The sequence below is a fragment of the Erpetoichthys calabaricus genome, chromosome 17, assembly GCF_900747795.2.
Source record: "Erpetoichthys calabaricus chromosome 17, fErpCal1.3, whole genome shotgun sequence".
Classification (NCBI taxonomy): Eukaryota; Metazoa; Chordata; class Cladistia; order Polypteriformes; family Polypteridae; genus Erpetoichthys; species Erpetoichthys calabaricus.
Window position 1 is genome coordinate 24,541,794 of NC_041410.2, and position 22,048 is coordinate 24,563,841.

The window sequence follows — 22,048 nt, forward strand, 5'->3', positions numbered from 1 at the left end:
GTTGGTGTCCTGTCAGTCATGGTGCATGCCCATGCCTCCACTTGCCATGAGAAGGACCCAAAACCCAATCACCTCCAATGCCAGGGTTGTGTTACATGTGTTGAGTCATAAGATCTCAATTAAGACCAATTTCCAAGGTCAAGGCCTAGTGGTTTGTGGACCTTTGCATGACACACGGACAATTCTTAGCATTTTTTACTGATACGGTATGTAGATTATATTATAAATATTATAGATATTATATGATATTGCGTGCTAGTTGCCCAGATAATGCTTGCATGCACAAAGTGATTCCATGTCATCAGACTAAAGTTTTCCACAACTTACCAATTCATCTCTCTGGATGTCAGATGATTTATAAATGACTTCTTTGACATCCACTGAAGAATTCACCTAACAGAAGAAGCAGAGGTGAGTCAGATCAGTCTCTTTAAGATTAAGACAAAGTCTCAGGTGATACTGTGCTCTTCAATTAGCAAATTCATGGCCTTTCTATGGTTGTATGATAATGTGCTTGAGTCCGCATGAAATGCTACAGCATTGAAATCCCCTGACCGTTTACACTCAACTGATGCCACATCTAGCCTGAGCCAACTGGATGGTTTTGCATTCACTCTTGTGCCCTGCTTCATTGTCAAATATACAGTCTATAGCACCAACTTCTACAGTTTGTTTCCTATCAGAACAGCTTGTCAAATGATTTTCTGGGCCTCTGTACCTGCCTTGTGACTGCATATTAGTTCATTCAACTTGTCATCCACTCAAACGTTTAACGCTTATTGCAGTACACACTTTGTGTCTTTTACTATGGAAGACAGAAGTTCACTAACCTTTTTCATTTGGAGATTCATTCATCCACCCATCCATTTATCCATATCTTAATCGATTCATTCAAATTACAGCAACCTAATTTTCCTTTGCATTCTTCATTGGGCAAATTTTAACATTTGCAAAGTTGTTCATTCACTCATTTATTTAATGTACAGCAGTCTTTGTTTTCATTGCTTCATTATTTCCCACTATGATGTTCACTGGGTGGTAATTATTAAACATTTGTTGATTACGGCATTCTTTTATTTCATATTTATTTATTACCCTGGTCACTAGGTGACTTTTATTTAATACTATAATGGAAGTAAACCACGTTGCCTAGGTGAATTTGCAGAATAGGTTCAAGAAAGAAAGCAAAGGTTTATGAGTTTTTCAACTGGTGACCCTGTTGTTATTGCCAGGTACCCCATCCAACATCCACACTGCCTTTCTATCAAATGTCTCTGAGTTGAGATTTTGTTCTTTTTGGGTCTGTTTGGAATTTGTAGAATTGCAGTAAGTCCTAGCTGGGTTGTAAACATGAACACTGTCATGTCTGACTCGTCTTCTTAGTTGAAGGTGGACAGTTTGAGGGGAATAAATTATGAATAAAAGCAGCCACAGCAGGAGTTAAACAGCTACCCATTGATTCTCGTTTGCTTTGTGCTGCACTTTCACTATAGATCAAGTCTCACCCAACATCCCCCTGTGTAAAAGAGCTCAATACTCCTTTTTATATTACAGTCCACAGAAGCAGCACGTGGTGTTTCCCAGGTAAATAATGTTACGTTTGTGTCATTTTGTGTGCTAGTCTGGCTTCAGTCTGTTCAGGTGGTTCACTTGTTCTGAGTCAGCAGGTGACGCTGGTGTGCAAACTGTAGCACACAAGAAAAAAAAAACCTACTGGGACCCCCTGGGTTAAAAAGATCTGACTTATCCTCTTAGTTAAAGGTGGGCAGTTTGTAGTGCCTAAATTATAAATTTAATAAAATTAAAGAGCACATGGTAAAAAAAAACACTGGGACCCTCAGGGTCAAAATTTGAAATTGCAAATTCATATCCGTATAGGACACATACAGACAGATATTTTATTTTATATACAGATTTGTAGATTTATTAATACTCTAATGCAGCACATATTACCTTAATTTCCCTATAATGCTGATCATGGATGAATTTTAAAATTTTTATGCTGGTTGATCGATTCATTCTTTCATTATTCTGTGCATGCACTTATTCCTTCACCACTCAGAAAACAAATGTTTCCATTTTTATTGTTTACGGGGTGACTTTTATTGAACATTTATGGATTTGCTCATCATATGCTAAGCTATTCTTTTTTTCAATTATGCTGTTACTCTTTCCAAACATGGTTACTTTGATATAGAATTGTGAATTAAACAATTAAGCAAGCTTTCAAATGACAATGGCCTCCATCACCAATTTTCTCAACTTTTGCACAACAGGTTCTGGAAGCTGGAGATCATTCCAAGGACATCAGAAACAAGCCAAGAACCAGCCTTGATGGGATGGGTACTCCTAAGCACGCACTCATTCACTCTCACTCATACTGGGCCAGTTCACTTTGGCTTATTAACCAAACAGCCCTTCTCTGGGATGCAGGAAGGAGAGAACAAAACCCAGCGGGGTGTGTGAATAAGCAAAATCCAAGCAGATTGGGAAGAAAACAGGGTCTCTGGAGCTATGAGGCAATAATGCTAACCACTGTGCCAAATTTCTCTTACTGAGAACACTTTACACTGCTATATTGCTTGTTAAATAGCTGCAAATAAAACTACCGCATGTTCAGGAGAGAAAATCTTAACAGCTTAATAGCATGTGAGCAATATTAAATAATAGGCTGCTTTTCATTTTCTGCTTTGGCTTCATGGTGTTAATTACTAACCCTCTGTTACTAAGAAAGGTAAAAGATGAAAACCTTAATTTAAGAAATATTATAATTGTATAATCATAACTAAACACTTTCAAATTTAAATGAAATAACAGACAGACTAAATAAGGGAAAAGCAGCGGAGGAGAGAAAGTATCTAAAAGGAGCTCAAACAGGCCCACCTGCCACATAAATCATTCCACATTCCCTTTGTGAAATCCCAAATGCTTTCATTTTCTTGTTCATCTGCAGCAGCGTGTTAAGATCAGCTATTTGCAAGTTATTTGTGATGCATGTGACCAGCATAAAATATGCACATGGTAGTTAAGCATGGGAAATTCTGCAGAATGTGGAAAAAAGGACCACAAACGGTACACAAATTAGAGAACGAAAAATAATCTCGACCTTTACTTGAAATCTCCCTAACCCGCCCCACTGAATATTTCTCACACACCAAAGCCAATAAGTGTCGCTGTCATTCTGTCTACCAAGCAATATACAGTCAGCCATCCTCAGGAATCAAGGGGAATAGGGGTGACATTGTTACCATAAAAAACCTTAGTTTGTAAGCATACAGGTGAGACCACTGTAATCAGAATATAACTTTAATATGTCACTGTGCTCTGCGCAAATATTTTAAATCTGCTTTCTTTTCTTCTCACATGTACAGCTAACATAAAGCCAGATTTAGTACAGGGGCCCAGCATTTAGAATTGCTAGGCAAGCATCTTAAGACAAGACAAGTTAAGGACAACTGCATAATGGGCAACATGCACTATTTCTATGTGTTAGAGTCAGCATGATATTGCATCTTCTTTTCCTTGTTTGGAATGGCATGATTTACCTAAGTGGGGGACTGCACATGGAGAAAGAGTATAAAGCCTTGGAACATTGCCCGGCACACCTTTGAAGCCGAGGGACGGATGGGAGATAACGTCATCTGATCCTGAAAATCCTTCTAGCGCAGTGACGAAAATGGCAGACTGTATACATCGAGCTCCCACTTCGGTGAAAAGTCTTGTCATGGCTTCCTCGTCTGTTATGCCACGTAAATCGTCATTAAAGAAAGCTAAGTTATTTTCTCTTATGTGATTTCTTATTGCTGTATCACTAAGGGAGGGTTATCGCCTCTTTGTAATATATCTATTTAGGGTCAGGTTACTTAAGACGCCACAATTGCAAAATGAACGTATTTACAGCTAGCTAGCTAGCTAGATCGATCGATCGATCGATCGATCGATCGATCGATCGATCGATCGATCGATCGATCGATAGATAGATAGATAGATAGATAGATAGATAGATAGATAGATAGATAGATAGATAGATAGATAGATAGATAGATAGATAGATAGATAGATACTTTATTAATCCCAAGGGGAAATTCACATACTAATGCCTCCTAGTGGAAAACAACCACCCTCCCTCACAACCCAACAGCCCCCTCAGCCCATAATGTTGGGCTTCTCATAACCAGATTGTGCTCAGCAATTACCTTTTCCTCATATTCGTAACTGGGGGATTTCTCTGAGGGGCTGTAGTCATAGTCATCAATCCTGTTGGCTGTGAAGATGAGAGAGAAAAAAAAGCCGTCAGCCAGCCTGAAGTCTGACAAATTTCTAACTGGGGCAAAGCAAAGACGAGCACACTGGCTTTTGAGGGGAATTATGATTAGAAATCTGAAGAGCTAGGAATGTCATTTTCAATTTTATTATTTATCAAAAGCCAGATGCAATGATTTAGCAGTAAAGGACTGCAGACTTTATACTTAACATAGCCCTGTTTTTAAAGTCACACCTACAGATCACAACACATGGATGTACACACTGCATTTATGATCTCTGCCCAAGTATTCTGCTTGCTATTATTACTTTCAATTTCTAACTCCAAACCTGAATAAAAAATGCATAAAATGAACTATTTTTTTTCCCTTTATAGAGCGGTGGTAAGCCAGAACAACATCAAAGCCCTCTCAAGAATTCAGCTTTGTTTGCAAATCAAGAAAAAAAAATAGCAAAAGAAAGTTAATTTCCTGAACCAATTAATTCCATTTGAGTCTCTGGTTTTAATCCTCTTCATTTAAGCTTTGCCCTTCTTGGTCACAATGTCTGTAATGAATCTGCTTACATACTGACGTGTCCCTATTTAGATTTCTTAAGAAAACCTCTGCCACTCAAGTAACACAAAAGCTGTCATGTTCAGATCATACTTGCTTTAGGGGAGATCTAAAGAGGTGTTTTCGCAACTTCTTGGTGTTATGACCCACTTTTTGTCTTCATGACCCTCTGGGGGTAGGATTACTACTCGGTGATTTGAGCACAATCGTCGGAGGGTCCCCCTTGGTGGTTTGATCGTGACCCACCACAATCAACTACCAATTCGTGATGCCTGGTGGCTAGATTTGGAGTTAGCTGTATCACTCAGCACATTCACTTATATAAGCCATTCCCCCTCTGTAAGCCCTGGTTACAGGTTAAAAATGGGAGCATCTCACCAGGATAACAGTAAAAGAAGATGAAGCACAGTGGCGGTCATGTCTCATCTACACAGTTAAATCCTGAATCAAAGCCAATGGTGCTGGCAGGCAGATGATTTTTCACCTGGCCACTCACGAGCTAATGATACTGGTGACTGAGAAGAACTACCAAGGAGGTCTTCTTGTGACTGCTTCTCTTTGTTGAAAGCCCTTCCTTCTATGTGCCTTGCTTTCTGCACAGAACATCCAAAATGCGGGGAGAGTGGTTAATGGACCACCCTCCCAACAGTGCCAAACTCATTGGTTTCACCCTACACTGTAAAGCATCTTAGAGTTTCAAACCAGTGAAAAAGCATGGATACTCACTCTTCTGGCTGGACTGCTGGGAGTCTTCATTAGCAGAATGGAAATGCAGGAAAAAGAAAAGAATTGAAAAGCTGTGAGAATATTTCGAAGAGATGGTACAAAGGGTTACAATTTTAATTGCCATGCATTTCTTTTAAAATCCACAACAAAATATAGCAAAGATGTCTTTTTTGGATTTATGCTCAGAATTTGCATTCCCACACATAACCATTAACATGGTGCTCTAGGGTGTCGATCGGCTGGATAAGGTGTGGACTAACAGAGAATGTGACCCTCACGGCTAGAAGAAGAGTTCCTATCCGTGGTCGTGTAGACATTTGGGATGTTGTGTGTGGCGATGTGTCCTGCATTTGAGAATGGAGTCTTGAGAGTTAACCATCTAAGGCAGTGGTGGGCAGAGTCGATCCTGGAAGGCCGTCGTAGCTGCTGGTTTTTATTGCAACTTTTGCTTAATTAGACAGTATCTCCAGCCAGTAACAGATCTTTTTTAATTTTATGGCTTGTTAATGTTTTCATCCTGCCATGTTAGATCATACTTATCTCATACAGTAGATTATCTTCCTTTCCTACAATGACACCTTAATAATATGAAGCCTTAAGCTGGGCATATACCATCTGATTTTGGCACAATTTTAAGTCCGATTTGCTGCTGCTGACTGATATTTTTGTGTCGGTCCAAATTCCAGCATCATCGGCCTTCATTTCACATGCACTATAAGAGGGGTGGAAATGCCCGATTGCATCTTACAAATGGGCTGTTATATGATCGGAATAATTTTTATCATGTCAGAAATTTCACTCGGCTGTCTTATAATGTGAGCAGTCTCATGAGCCAATTTTCTGATGTCAACATCAAACTTCAAAAATTCATTGTGTCATGACCACAGTACATTGTGCATGGGTATTGCCCTTGTCATGCTCATTTCCACCATTTTGATTTCAAAAAGCTAACCATCATATAGCAACACACATACAACTAAGTAACCAATGACAAAATCACATTTACTAGAAGAACCTGCAATAAACACACACAGTGGTAAATTACATAGATTACATACCTCCACTTCTCTCTTTATAATAGACAAACTGTATTGTCCGTGCCACATGTCCAAATTAAGTCTTTTTCTTTTCTTTGTAGTTTCAGAGGACAGAACAGAAAGTATCAGCAAAGCAGCTCTTTTCTTTATTGTCATTTTGAGAAGCCTGTGGCCATGTTGTGTTTTTTGAATGGTTAAAGTTACATTGCATAATGTCAGTGGGTAAAACTGTCAGTTGGAGCCATGTTCACATATAGTCTGAGCACTCATGCCACGGCATGTCAATCAGAGCAAACGTACTCATACAACTTGAGCACAAGTACAACTGGAGACTCCATCACTTGACCACAGTTTCTAAAAATTGCACAGTGTATGCCCGGCATAAAGCAGACAAGTAATTCTAAGTCCTTCACATTTTTCTCTTTCAAATATTTTATTAAACCAGATAGTTCATGATGAACACCTCCAAGTGTAAGTGGAATTAAATTAGATGTGAAACTGCTGGATCCTTTGCCATTTTCATCTTATTGCTAATTAGGGACAATTAAAACCAGTGTTTAAGACTAGAAGAAGCAAATAAATGTGGAGAATCTTAACAAGTGAGACCACTAAAATAAAGGAGAAAACAGTTGCTGGATCAATAAGTGCTACATGAGCAATAATTAACTTCTCATTATGAAACTGTGTTGGAACAAAAACCTGCAGGCACTACGGCCCTCCAGGACTGACTTTGTCCAATCCTGATTTAAGAACACCAGAAAAAGTGGGAGGAAAGGAGGCTACAGAGAGCTGTCAGGAAATGATCTGACTGGAAAGGCCATCTATGGTCTTTGATGAAAAGACAATTCAACAAATGCTATCCTGGCCAAGCTGGCTTTTGAAGTAGGAGGGTAGAATCATGGAGGATAGGAAGACAGAAGTTTTGGGGTAAGGATGACAGACGTTTTGAGGTAAGGTAGTAATGCTCACTGATCACAGGACAGGAAAGTGAAGTGCTAGTAAGAATTTCATGTGACATCACTGAACATATAAATGTATACCATGCCAGCAAAACTTCTATAGAGCAGGAGATGGCAACATAGATATATCACATGAGATAAGAAGGGATATGCTGAAATTTGAACAACTGGTACTGTAAAGACCAATTGGCACTCAAAGATGTACAGCTGATAGAAATGGGGGTTCCCAGCCTGGGGTGCGAAATGGCATTTCAGGGGGCGCAAACTAGAGGAAGGATGTGTCGCAAATTAATAAAATTTAATGAGGTGCATTGTTCAACTTTATCATGGTGCAACTGGTGGCTTGTAGTGTGCTGTCATTTGTAGGTCATTTATTAATTAGTGCTCCTTTTCAATGATATAAAAAGAATTCAGCATTGTGTGTGCAATTGTCGCTTTTTCTCATGGGATCCTTGCTGCAGGTGGAGCATTTGTCAACGCGAATAACGTTTTTTAAGAATGTGTAATTTGGACCTTGCAACTAATCCGTAGAGATGGTGAAGTCTAGTTTTGCTTTCTTTGCAAACCCTGATTGTGCAAACATCACTGATTTTTAGGTTTGATTGACAATTTAGCAGGCAGGAGGGAATAAGGGGGACTGAATTAGATGCAACACCTACTGCTTACACTCAGCCTGCTGGCAGTCCTGGCAGAAGTGCAGCAATTGTAATTGTGTGCTCATCTGTTCTTAAACTGCAGTGCAGGTGTTATCAAGGGACAAAGCCCATCACCTGTGTTCTATTACACAATGGTGCACTGGCACTCGTTGCTTCACCAGGGTCTCCAATTCCACAGACCCCTCATGGCACTTGATGCTTCAAAGGATACACCAACCCCCAGATCGTCGCTTGAGTGCCTAAGCTTCACGACTGACACATTTACAAGATTACTGAGATTTATAATTGCTTGATTTATATTTAGATAAACGCTTATCTTTTTCAGTTCAATTTGTTTACCCACAGTACTATACAGTATGTGATTCAATTTGTGGTTCAAAAATGACAAATTTGTATTCTTCATCTTGAAATATGATATTACTTTTGTAGGGGGTGCCGACATAAATCATACATTCTCTAGGCATGCAGAGCACACAAAAGGTTGGGAACCACTGTGCGAGAAGGACTTGTTGCTTTAGTGGATTGTCAGGCCCCAGTGGTCCACGGCTTTGGCTAGGATAGTAATCCTATAATGGGGTTTAGCTGGGTAGTTTGGTTTAACAGCAGAGGAACTGGACTTGAAAACACAAGGTTGTTGGTTCTGTCCCCACCTCCTCAAATGAGTCACCAAAGGTGCCTCCCTTCCATCTGTGAAACTATGGGTATGTTGTACTACTGCATATCAGTGCTTGTAAAGTATGATGTGATGGTGTTCACCTTAGAAAGATACTACAAAATAATCTTGCCTATTGTTTAAGGACAGCCCTGGGTTTGTGTTCCACAAGGTGGAAGAGAGGACAAGGGACAGAAAGACAAAGGGTTTGTTACCGTTTCGTCGTTCGGATTACTTCTTCAGTTTTCTTTTGGCTTTTTGTATTCATCCATGACTTCATCCCACCTTTAGGCGTCTTTGTTGATGAAAAGTTTTACATTGAAACATTTTAGATTTGTACCTGTAGGCCATCTCATTTTAGCTTGGGTAGTGCACCTGATATTGTGTTCTCATTTCATTTAAAAAAACACTTAATGATAAAATGTTGAGGAAGGAATACAACTGAAATTGGCAGTCCTCTGTAGAATACTCTGTAACAGTTTGGTAAGATGGTCATTGGAGGGAGAAAACCTGGATAATTGGTCTTTTTAGATGCGCAAGTCCTGCTAATGCGGTTTTCTGCCCCTTTAAGGCCTTACTCCCAGAGTACTTTGCCTGGTTCAATGTAAATTGGGATTGGCAGGTGGATATCTGAAAAGTGATGCTTTGAAGCCGACAGGGACAAGAATTGTTTCTTGTTTTGAAGGAACACTATGTAAGGTGTAATTATCCTGTGGTGAGGGCCTGCTGATTTTTCTGTAGTCGATCAGGAGGGAGTGATGCCCTACCTCTGCATAAAGCAAAGACAGTGATTTAGAACATCAGAACCTAAGAAATTTGACCAACGAGAGGAGACCATTCAGTCCATCAAGCTTGTTTGTGTAGTTTAAAGCTTAGCTGCCCTAATATATTATCCAGAAACTTCTTAAATGCTGTTAAGATTTCTGCTTCAACTACATGGCGTGGTAGTTTGTTCCAGGTTCCCTCAACAGTTGTTGCCATGCGGTGAACTCTTCAAACTGCTTCTGTTGTTAAGCAGCACCATCCAGTGGAGCAAAACTACATTACGCATGGTAATATTTAAAAAAAAAAAAAAAATATATATATATATATATTTTAAGTAAAACCATTTTAGTTACCTTAGTTATAAATGCAATACAAAACAAAAAATAATTTTTTCTTTAACCACAATTTTTGTGGTTGTTTGTGACTAAATAAAATAGTGGGGCGCACATAAATTAATTGATTCAAACAATTTTTAAAACTTTTTGAGCTTGGTGGGGAATTACAATGTTGTTTTTTTTATATTTTATGATGAAAGTAGCTATTCTATTAATTGATTGAATTAATCAATGTGCACTCCATGGTTATATTTAGTCACGTAAAACCACAGAAAATTGTGGTTAAAGAAAAAATAATTTTTTGCCTTTTAGTGCATTTATAACTGAAGTAAATAAAATCGTTTTACTTAAAAACATTTTTCATATATTTTATTTTTTCTTTTTAGTTTTTGAGTATTTTGCAAATGATTTCTCTTTCATCATTTTTCATGAACGAAAGGTTCTTTAAAAGTATTACATAATATATCTTCTTTGCAGAGTTATTAAAATTTTTAAAAAAATTATATTTTGGTCTCTATTTTTCTGTTCAGGCTCTTATGGGATTAGCACTCGGTTGCTGCAATGACAGAACAACAAGCTTACGCCAATGCTTCCTCACCGTGATCATCAAGGCTACTCCTTCACAAGAGTAAACAAGTAAAGTCGGCACACATGTCTACCCACTCCACTCACTGGAAGAGGCAAGTGGGGGCAATCTGATGCGTCTCTCACTTGTACACTCCTATATTTCACTATATTCTCTCTCCGTCATTGTTGCGTGTGCGTTAATTGGAATCGAATTACCATTAACTACTGTGAAATTTGTTTCATAATTGCATCGGTTTTGATGGATTATTGTATTGTCATCGATATTGAACATGTATGGAAAATTTGAAGAAATTCGCCTTGCTAAAAGTGGGTTTAAAATCAGTTTCAAGATTTGACCCAGACAAACAGACAGAGGAGTCAAGTTAAATAAAATCATTTAATAATAAAAAAGCATCCAACTGGAAATTGATAGCAAATCTGTTGACTAGGCCGGGGTCTTAAACTCGGTTTTGGGAACCCACTCTGGCTGCAGGTTTTTGCTCCAACCAGCTTCTGTTTTTAATTGGACTCCTGGGCTAATTAAGTGATGTGTTTACTTCCCAGATTCTGTGTTTTGGGAACAATAAAGAAATTAGAAGACTAAGTTTGGTAAAAAAAAAAAATGTTAAAATGTACTAAGCAGTTGGGCATAATGTATTTTTTATTTTTAACAATATTTTCATTTTGATGTTCATTTTGCTTTTCCAGGTGTTCTAATTGTTTCATTAATCCATTATTTACTAATTAGTGGGTCTGACGCTAAAGTAGGTGCAGCCTTTCATCATTCAGTGTGGTTTGTCTGAGTGTCTGCTCTGCTCATTTTAAATTGACATTATTAAGATACAGTGAAGGGAGCAAACAGCACATAAAAAGACCAAAATATAATGAAATTAACAAAAGAAAGTTAAGCATTTAAATCTATAGTAAAAATAGAAATATTTTTAAATGTCTTATAAATGTAAAACTCCTGCTGCTGTGCTTTTCTGAATGTAGAATAAGAGCAGAGAAACAAAATACCAGCTAATTAAATGAGATCAGCGCTATCAATTGCTGTCACTGATTATGAATCTGCCTGAAACAAAAACCTGAAGCCACAGTGGGCCCCCAGGACTGACTTTGAGAATCCCTGGACTAGGCAGTTTGGTTTACTACAGTATTTCTTATTTCAGTAAGGCTAACAAACTTCATACGGCCATATAATTCTCAAATCATTATATGTTCTATTATATGCGGGTTTATATTCTTAAAAGTATGGTGACATAATGGTTAGCAGTGGTCTTTGACAGCTCCAGAGTGATTTTGCAAAGCCTGCATCTCTAAATGTAACAGTCCATCTAGGTGTGTTACACAAGTATGCTTCACTTTTGATAGCTTAGAGCTCAGAATTTTCCATTTGCTGAACTCTACATTTTCTATTCCATCCTCCACTTTTTTCCTTTTATCTCTGACTCCACTCTCTTGTCAGGTCGTCTGGTATTTCTCTATCTTCCCAGCTTAACTATCCTTCTCTTTTAACATCCTTTCACTCTCTGTCCTCTAAGATGAAAACTGCTCCTGCAACTTTCAGTCAATCTGGGAATGTGATCTTACTCCGTCTCTTTCTTGACTGGGACCTGATATTCAACAACATTATTTTGGCTTCTAAAGCTCCAAATCTTTGACATATCCAATTCAGATTTGCACATCGCCTGTACCTCAATGTTCAGCTGTGGCCCTTCCTTAACAATCCCCTGTGTTTTCTTTATCCTCCTAAACTTCTTTTTAACATATATGCTGAAAATGCCCTAAAGTCTGTCTTTTGGTGAGTTTCCTTCTTCTATCCATGAAGAAACAGCAGCTGACTAATGATCTGTGCCACAGCATCAAGATGAGGGCATTTCCACACATTGTCACCTACATGCACTAACTGTCCCATCTATTAGTCACTGAAACACTTTTGAGAGTTAAACCTTTACCTTCTTTGCGGAAGGAGTCAGTTGCGCCATGAGACACGGGAGGGTAAGGCCGTGCTTCAAATCCCGCTTCTTCATCATCTTCCTCATCTTCGATTTCTTCACTCTCTGTGGGTAAGAATTCCTCTGTAGTGTGCGTCTCTGAGAATGAGGTGGTAAGAAGCTCACTGGCATCAGCCTTCTCTGTCCGTAGGAGCTCCTCTGAAAGACAAGCAGCGTTAGAGGCAAAGGTGGGAAACAAAAGGGATGGTTGTACATTTGAATGGACTTTACAAACCTATCTTTTTATGTACATGGTATTTATACAGAAATGAAGGAAAGAAACAAGAATGTTAAAGAGAACAACAATTACTGGGCAAAGATCAGCCATTAGGCAGCTGCTTTTTGTGAGCTTGAGTCAATTTAACTAGAATATATGGCACCTCATTTAGACTGTTTCAAGAAAATTCAGCTTTTGATGAAATTCCTCCAAGAAGATTGAACTCATCAAATCAGAGGACACATCCATCAGCAGCAAACAAACCAGACAATACAACCCTGCATCATCTGAGGATGGCAACACTGGGTGGCAGGTGTGAACAAACTCTGAACTTGGTGCCAGTTTAAAGAGCACATGTACCCTTCAACTGTTTCCTTTACAGACAAACCAAGATTATGTTGCTGATTGAAACTGATGAAGTTTGTTAAGCTAATATGACACTTGCAACAAAAATAAAAGTGAGAAAATGTATCCATTCAGTTTATGTGAAAATAAGCAAAGTAAAATGCCCGTTTATTAAAATGGGCACAATGGTACAAGAGTAAGCCTGTCTGTTTCAAGCACGTTGTGCATTTAGGAACTTCACTTCACTGAATACGATAGTCCTTCTCCCAGTTTCTTGGTGCGTCTTTATGCATTGGACATTGTGGCCCTCTTGTGGATGCTGACTAACATTACACCCAGGCATGAACGTCAGATGTTTTATAATAATAATAATAATAATAATAAAAGTCCTGTCTCTTCATTTTCTTGAAGTTAGAGATGAGAGAGATGAACACCATTTGACTCTGTCCTTTGATTTCATTTCCCACTGCCCACATGGTATTTTAGGGTCAGTAAGAAAACAATCTTCGTCTAGACATTCCATCCAATCGATCAAAGGCTTTCCTGGTCTTTGTTTTCTATCAACAACCTTTAAAAACAAAATCCTCTTTGGTAGCCTATACTCATCCATTTTTCTGACATGTCCTTCCCACGTTAGATGGTACTTTCTAATTATCCTATCCAACGGTGGCATGCCAGTACTACTGGACAGTTCATTGTTGTGAATATCTGTAAACATTCGACCAACGAGACTTCTCAGTCATCTTGTGTTGAAAGCATTAAGCTTTGAATATTCATTCTGACTTTTGTTATTTTATATACATACTGTAGATTTGTCTATACAGTATAGCCTCTGCTAAAGGCTTTTTTGGAATTTACACAGCACTTGATTGACATTTACAGGCATGCATTGTGGTGGGCTTCCCATTAGACCCAATTTAATATTTTGAAGAATGGGAAGGAATTTTAGTGTTGTAGATGTTTCCCAATTGATTTTGAGCCCAAGTAGGGATTGTGGGATGAAACCTTTAGCAGAAAAAAACAAATAAAAATCAGACCTATGCAACCATCTTTTACATAGTACTGCAGACTGCACACCACTGGCAAGTGTGAAAATAGCTGAGACCCTGACAAAATCCTTCAATTCCAGGCCTATTATGGGTGTAGAAAATAAAAAAAATAATAAAGAAAAGATCATTACAATAACATTAATATTACAAGAAGTAATATTATTACATATACAGTAGCATATGTTGTACCTCCCCACAATCAGTAATGAATAAAGTAGGTTCTGAAGTGAATGGAAGGAAATTTTAAATTAGAAGATGTTGATCTGCAGTTTAATGAAAAAGAAAGTACACCTTATTGGTCTCATAACGAGGAACTACATAAGAAAGGGCAGAGCAGGCTATGTCTCCTTAGGAGTCTGTGCTCCTCCAATGAGGGAAGTGACATCCTTCACATCTTCTACAACTCTGTGGTGACCAGTGTGATTTTCTATGCTGTGGTATGCTGAGCTGGTAACATCACTTCAAGAGAGGCCCACCAAATCCATAAGCTAATTAAAAGGCAAGTTCAGTTATGGGATACACTCTCGAGCCCCTGGAGATCTCAGTGAAGGAGAGAATTAAAAAAAACCTGAGAGCCATTATGAACAATGCTACACATCCTCTCTCTGACACACAACACTGAGACCTTACGAATTACTCAGCTGAAGTGTGTCAAGAAACGCAACGGGGGCTCCTGTTAGAAGTTAGAAATTTTATTTCTCTTTAAATTTCTTCCTTTTTTAGTCATTCTGGTGTGTGTTCAGACCAAAGTGTGTGTGTGTGTGTATGAACGTATCTATCTATTTATGTATTTATATATTTAAAGAAATTCTGTAAAAAGCCAGATTTCCCCCTTGTAAAAATAAAGTTCTATCTATCTATCTATCTATCTATCTATCTATCTATCTATCTATCTATCTATCTATCTATCTATCTATCTATCTATCTATCTATCTATCTATCTATCTATCTATCTATCTATCTATCTATCTATCTATCTATCTATCTATCTATCTATCTATCTATCTAGGCTTTTCCATTATTTATTCAACAAAAATATCAATAGATGTAATGGTCTACGATAAAAATAGTAAGCACACCCTGGGCCTTAGAAGCTGGTATTGCCCCCTTTAGCAGAAATTACTTCTTCTAGGCTGTGGTGGGCTGGCGCCCTGCCCGGGGTTTGTTCCCTGTGACCCTGTGTTAGGATATAGCGGGTTGGATAATGGATGGATGGATGGACTTCTTCTAGGTTTTTGCATAACTGCCCACAAGTCTCTGACATTGACTCTGTGACATTTTTGACCAGTCTTCCATGCAAAATTCCTTCAGTTGCAAGATGTGAGTGGGTTTTCTTGCCCATTTCAAATCCTTCCATGACATTTTAATGGGATTAAATCAGGACTTTGACTAGGACTGTCCACACCCCTCCATTTCTTCTTTTTGAGCCACTCTTTGGTGGACCTCGTAGTATGCTTTGGCTCATTTAGGTATTCAAAGGTCTACTTCTGATTCAATTTTAATATTTAGACAGATGGCCTCACATTGTCCTCAAGCACAATTTGATGTGATGCAAAATTCATAGTTGACTCGATAATTGCAAACTGCTCATGAACTGATGCAGCAAAGTCACTCCAAAACATAATATTTTCACCACCACCTTCATTGCTTGTAAGAATTCTTCTCCTGAATTGGTATCTTTGGTTTATGCCAAACGAGCATACTGTTCTGAGTCCAAATAACTCTTTCTTGGATTCATCAGACCATAGCACATTGTTTCTTAGCCAAGAGGTTCAATGGCAAACGACTGTCTGCTCGAATGTTCTTTTTGACAGCACAGGCATACCTTTCATGCTGGTCCAATGTGTGCAATATCTTTCTGATTGTAAATGCATGAACTTTGATGCCATCTTTGGCAACAGCTACCTGCAAATCCCATGGTGAAATTTCAGGTGTCTCGGAAACTTCCTTTAGTGTCATATGGTTAGCTCTTGGGCTGAAACCGCTGGGCCGGCCATTCCTGGACAAAATAGCAGCCATTCAAAATCTAAGCCACATGCATCTGCTTGTTCTTACAGTGAAACGATTGATTCTAGATAATTTGGTGATGCGTTTCAAATCCTTTCATAGACTGGTAGGCATCCACAACCTTCTTTCTTACGACTTAGAGAGCTCTATTGATCTTGTCATGATGACACCACACATGTCAATAGACCCAGATGTTTTCGATATCTGTGGTTCAAATAAGACAGGGTCCCCTGCATACTCCCTAAGAAGGTTCTAGTCATTGGCACCTAATCTGGAACATATGATTAAAATTTTATGGATTTTAAAGTGGTGATAAATATGGGGACATATTTACTTCTTCCACGTTACAAATCTGCATTTTTGTTCATTTTGATTATGAGAATGCATATGTTATGCCAATTTTATGTGTCATTTGTTTACTTATATCATCTTTATATATGTAGGCACTTTTGGCATGAACATCTAATGTTTGCCTGTTCAAATATGTTGAAAAAGCCAACAATTTCCATGGGGTGTACTTATTTCTTCACATGACTGTATACTGACATACACCTCCCCACAGCCCACTAATGAATAAAGCAGGTTTTGAAATGGATATTTTAAATCAGAATATACTGACATAAATAAAATAGAATTGTGAACATTGATTATTGTTAAACTGCATCCTGGCTAAAGCAACTAAAATAAGCATTCCCTGCACTGAAAAGGCTCTTAAAAATGGCAATTTTAAAGTCATTAAAATGACAAAAGCAAAAGCAGACATATGTGATTTACTGTCTACCATCACATATGAGAAAGGGAATTCAGCTGCCATTTGCTTCCTTCAACAGACGTTTTAAAAGAAATAGAATATGATAGACATCAGTAAAGAACATTAGGTTTAGCAGTGGGGACAGAAATAGGGTGATACTTTTAGCGAGTGAGGAGACTGACATTGGTTCTGTGCGATAGTAGGTGGGAGTATGATGAAAACCTTTGGAAAGTGAGTGAGAGTGCTATTAAAGAAATCAGTACCACGGAGCTCTTTAATGAGAAGACATACAGAAAGAAGATCAGCTAGTGAGGTCACGAAAACAGCAAACTAATCAGGCAACAGTCCGGAATGTGAAAAAATATAAACAAGAGGTGAAGAATAAAGATGAAGAAGGTAAGACCTTCAACTGAACAGAGAAGGGAAAAATGATTGTTTCAAGGTAGGAGACAAACTCAGAAACACTCATCTGGAAAAGAAGAGAACTGATTCAACAGCACTTGTAAAAATAGCTTGCTTTAACACAACACCAATTAAAGTTGAAACAATGTCAAACAGTTTGCCATCAAAACCGCATCAATTCTTCTAGGTACACTTGCACACAGTTTTTGAAGGAACTCAGCTGGTAGGTTGTTCCAAACATCTTGGAGAACTAACCACAGATCTTCTGTGGATGTAAGCTTCCTCACATCTTTCTGTCTCTTCATGTAATCCCAGACACACTCGATGATGTTGAGATCAGGGCTCTGTGGGGGCCATACCATCACTTCCAGGACTTCTTGTTCTTCTTTACACTGAAGATAGTTGTTCTTAATGACTTTGGCTGTATGTTTGGGGTTGTTGTCCTGCTGCAGAATAAATTTGGGGCCAATCATACGCCTCCCTGATGGTATTGCATGATGAATAAGTATCTGCCTGTATTTCTCAGCATTGAGAACACCATTAATCCTGACCAAATCTCCAACTCCATTTGCAGAAATGCAGCCCCAAACGTTCAAGGAACCTCCACCATGCTTCACTGTTGCCTGCAGACACTCATTATTGTACCGCTCTCCAGCCCTTCGACGAACAAACTGCCTTCTGCTACAGCCAAATATTTCAAATTTTGACTCATCAGTCCAGAGCACCTGCTGCCATTTTTCTGCACCCCAGTTCCTATGTTTTCGTGCATACTTGAGTCGCTTGGCCTTGTTTCCACGGCGGAGGTATGGCTTTCTGACTGCAGCTCTTCCATGAAGACCACTTCTGGCCAGACTTCTCCGGACACTAGATGGGTGTACCTTGGTCCCACTGGTTTCTGTCAGTTCTGAGCTGATGGCACTGCTGGACATCTTCCAATTTCGAAGGGTAATAAGCTTGATGTGTCTTTCATCTGCTGCACTAAGTTTCCTTGGCCAACCAGTGCGTCTATGATCCTCAATGTTGCCCATTTCTTTGTGCTTCTTCAAAAGAGCTTGAACAGCACATCTTGAAACCCCAGTCTGCTTTGAAATCTTTGTCTGGGAGAGACCTTGCTGATGCAGTAGAACTACCTTGTGTCTTGTTGCTGTGCTCAATCTTGCCATGATATGAAACTGTCTTCCACAACCTCACCTTGGTAGCAGAGTTTGGCTGTTCCTCACCCAGTTTTAAGCCTCCTACACAGCTGTTTCTGTTTCAGTTAATGACTGTGTTTCAACCTACGTGTGACATTGATGAGCATTAGCACCTGTTTGGTATAATTGGTTGATCAGACACCTGACTAGAATCCTACAAAATCCCTGACTTTGTGCAAGTGTACCTATAAGAATTGATGCTGGTTTGAAGGCAAAAGGTAGTAACACAAATATTGATTTAATTTAGATTTTTCTTTTGTTCGCTCACTTTGCATTTTGTAAATTGATAACAATAAACAATCATTATATTTCTGAAAGCATTCTTTGTTTACAGCATTTTTTCACACCTGCCTAAAACTTTTGCACAGTACTGTATATATATATACATTGTCACACGCGTGTGTTTAGGAGACAGCTAAAGGGCTTAAATACATGTGATTCCATGCCAGACCAGGGGGTGGCGAAGTGCACTAATTTTCCCTCTCGATCTTTTGCAGACCATTCTAGGGAAATCCCGCCCGGCTCTGGGGCAGCCAATGACGTCACGTCTGGTTCCGGTATTGATGACATCACTTCCTTTACTGGCCTTTAAAGTCGCCATCTTGTCTCAAGAAGAGTTAGTTCTGTTTTGGACTCAGTTGAATGAACATGTCTTTGTTTTTGAATAAGTTTTGCAGCCGGGAACAATTATACGGGTGGCTGCCCCAAACCTTCTCAATGTCTTATAGTCATTTTTCTGACAACATATACATATATAAATGAGGGACGTTCAAAATGTTTCTGCACCTTTATATTATCATTGGAAATGGTGAAGGCTGGAGAAGTAGTAATTGGGCATTAAATAGTTGGTATGATGCCAGGGAAAATTGCATCACAAACAAAGGTGACTATGTAGAAAACTGATGTCATTTGTTTTTGAAATTCTTAATATGTAGAGTTTTAAAAAGTGCAAAAACGTTTTGAACATTCCTTGTATATATGTGTGTATATGCCATTTTCCACCTGTGAAAAAATTAAGTCCACCCTTAGCTCGAATACCTGGTATTGCCCCATCAAGGAGGCATTTCCTGTGTTTTGCCACTCCTTCGTGTGGAATTTCTTCAGCTGATTTTTGGAGGCTCTCTTGCTTGCACTGCCCATTTCAAATATCCCACAGTATATGGATGGGATTCAGATCTGGGCTTTGACTTGGCCATTCCAGGACAATCTATTTCATCCTTTTTAGCTATTCCTTGGTGGATTTACTGGTGTCTTTATAGGGTCACTGTCATGTTGCATGGTCCACTTTCAGATGAGCCTCAATCCTCTAACAGATGGTCTCACATTATCCTCAAGCACTTTCTGATACAATGAAGAATTCGTAGTGGACTTTATGATGGTGAGCTGCCTGGGCCCTAATGCAGCAAAGCAGCCCAATTTACTGTATACCATTTCCACCACCATGCTTTACCAGTTGGCGTTAGATTCTTCTGGTAAAATGCTGTCATTGTTTTCAACAACGGTATCTTCTGGTAATGTGGCCAGATAAATCTTTCTTCACATTGTCTGTCCAAAGCACATTGTTTCAGAAGTCCTGGTCTTTGTAGATCTGATTTGTGGATCCTCTTTCTAATGGTAGACTCGTACACTTTGACATCAACAATGGCAAGAGCTACTGTATCTGTAGGTCCTTTGATGAAATTCTGGAGTTTTTTGAGACTTCTTTCAGCAACCTCTGCTCTCAGGCCTAAGATTCTGGAACAGCCTGGCATGGACAAGTTGGCAGATGTTTGAAATCCTCTCCACTTGAAGATGGTCTTCCAGACAGTGGAATTGTCAGGAGATCTTTTTCAATCTGTTCCTAGACTCTTCAACATCTATATTCTTCTTTCTGAAGGCCTCACAGGAGCTCTTTCAATATAGGCATAGAGATAAGACACACTTCAACAGCAAAGAACACACCCAGCTAAATACCTGTGGTTTAAATAAGACAGGTTTCACCAAGTTACTTTCTAATGAATCAGTTGTACCTGATCTGGTACACCTGATTCTAATTTGAGGTATTTCAGGTAGTCATTAATATAGAGGACAACTTACTTTTTCCACATTCAAAATTTGCATTTATGTTTGATTAAATTATACAATGGACTGTAAAATGTAAATCTGGAAAGATATTGGTTATATCATATTTCTTTATAGATACCATTTAAATGAAGATCATGTCTTCTTTTGTTAAAAAAGAAAAATATTTAAGGGGTGGTCTTACTTCTTCACATGACTGTTGTGGCAGGCGGTTGGGGCCCTTACCTGACCCGGATGCCCTGATTATGGAAGAACCTGGAGAGAGATTACTTCCAGGACAGTTTCTTCCCCGGACCGACAGAGGGCAGCCCCCTTGGTTTCCAGTAATGGCAATGGGTCATGAGCATACAAGCTCAACCCTGTTGAGGGCCCTATTTGGCAGCACTTCCACCACACCCAGAAGTGCTGCCGGAAGAAGCTCGTTGGGCACCTGGACTCCTTATGGGTGGCCCTATAAAAGGAGCCAGTCACCACAGCTCAAGAGCCTGAGTCGGGAAGAAGTGCATGAAGCTCTTCAAGAGGAGTGGAGGCGGAAGGACTGGCGGAAGAAGGGACTGTGTTGTGCTCTGTGATCATTGTGTGCTGGACTATGTAAATAAACCATGTGCTGTATTGCAAAGTCGTGTCCTGCCTGTCTATGTCGGGGATAGGGTGGCTGTATGTGCCCTGGGCTTCACACTATATAAGGCAATGTTTGCCAGATGTACTCTTCCTTCTGTTGTCGAAAAAAATCTTAGAATTGTGTTGTCAGCGTTAGACAAGTAAGTATGTTTGACTCTTAGTTAATTTGGAGTTGACACTTTGTTTCACTTTTGACCAGAATCTTTTCCTCGTCTCTGTAGCTGTCATCTCCTGGATTTTCCTTTCCTCACAATAATTCTTGTCCTTTGTCCACATTGCCTAGAACACTGAGTAATTGTAGTTGTAAATCAATGAAAGACTGGTAAAATGTAAATTTATATCAGAAAAGGTAAACAGCTGAACCCTGTATGTTTACTTGTCTTTTTCAGTTTGGACTGAATGTTCACATTTCTCTTTTGCCAGTTGGTTGATTGCTAACCAGAAATTTCTTAGTGTACAGCTTCCATTTATGTTAAAAGTCACCATTCATGTTTTGAATACATATTGGGCCCATCAGGGAAAGCTGGGTACATTGATTAATTTACTCTTCTCAGACCTGAAATGCAGTGTGTGAAAATGTGTGTGGTAATCATGGAGTCCCATCAGTGCTCCAGTGTTAACTGAACACTGCAGTTTTACTCTGGTACTATGGAATATGCAATGACTTAGCGATGGAGAAAGGTTTCAGTTAGGATGTGCATACCTTAAGTACATGAATTGCATCACGCATAGACAGATCCTTGTACTCCTCCTGACCAGCCTCATGCACAGAATACTCATTATTTCTAAGACATATGCACTGAGATGATATGTGGCGATTTTGCCAAATCAATTGAGGTAACGTGTGCCATGAACCGCAGACCAGTGCTGCAGTTATTTAAGAGCACAGAAAGC

General features: G+C 39.1%; 1 protein-coding gene across 2 annotated transcripts in view; it reads right to left on the reverse strand.

Moving 5' to 3' along the window:
- Positions 1–22,048, reverse strand: part of aplp1 (amyloid beta (A4) precursor-like protein 1) — a 240,709-nt gene that overhangs the window by 16,306 nt on the left and 202,355 nt on the right. For both annotated transcript variants that reach the window (XM_028823632.2, XM_028823631.2), the window contains exons 12-15: positions 12,470–12,667; positions 5,544–5,567; positions 4,197–4,264; positions 328–393 (exon numbers count right to left, since the gene is read on the reverse strand). In XM_028823632.2, coding sequence (XP_028679465.1) covers positions 328–393; positions 4,197–4,264; positions 5,544–5,567; positions 12,470–12,667 — 356 coding nt within the window. The remainder of the gene's footprint in view (positions 1–327; positions 394–4,196; positions 4,265–5,543; positions 5,568–12,469; positions 12,668–22,048) is intronic.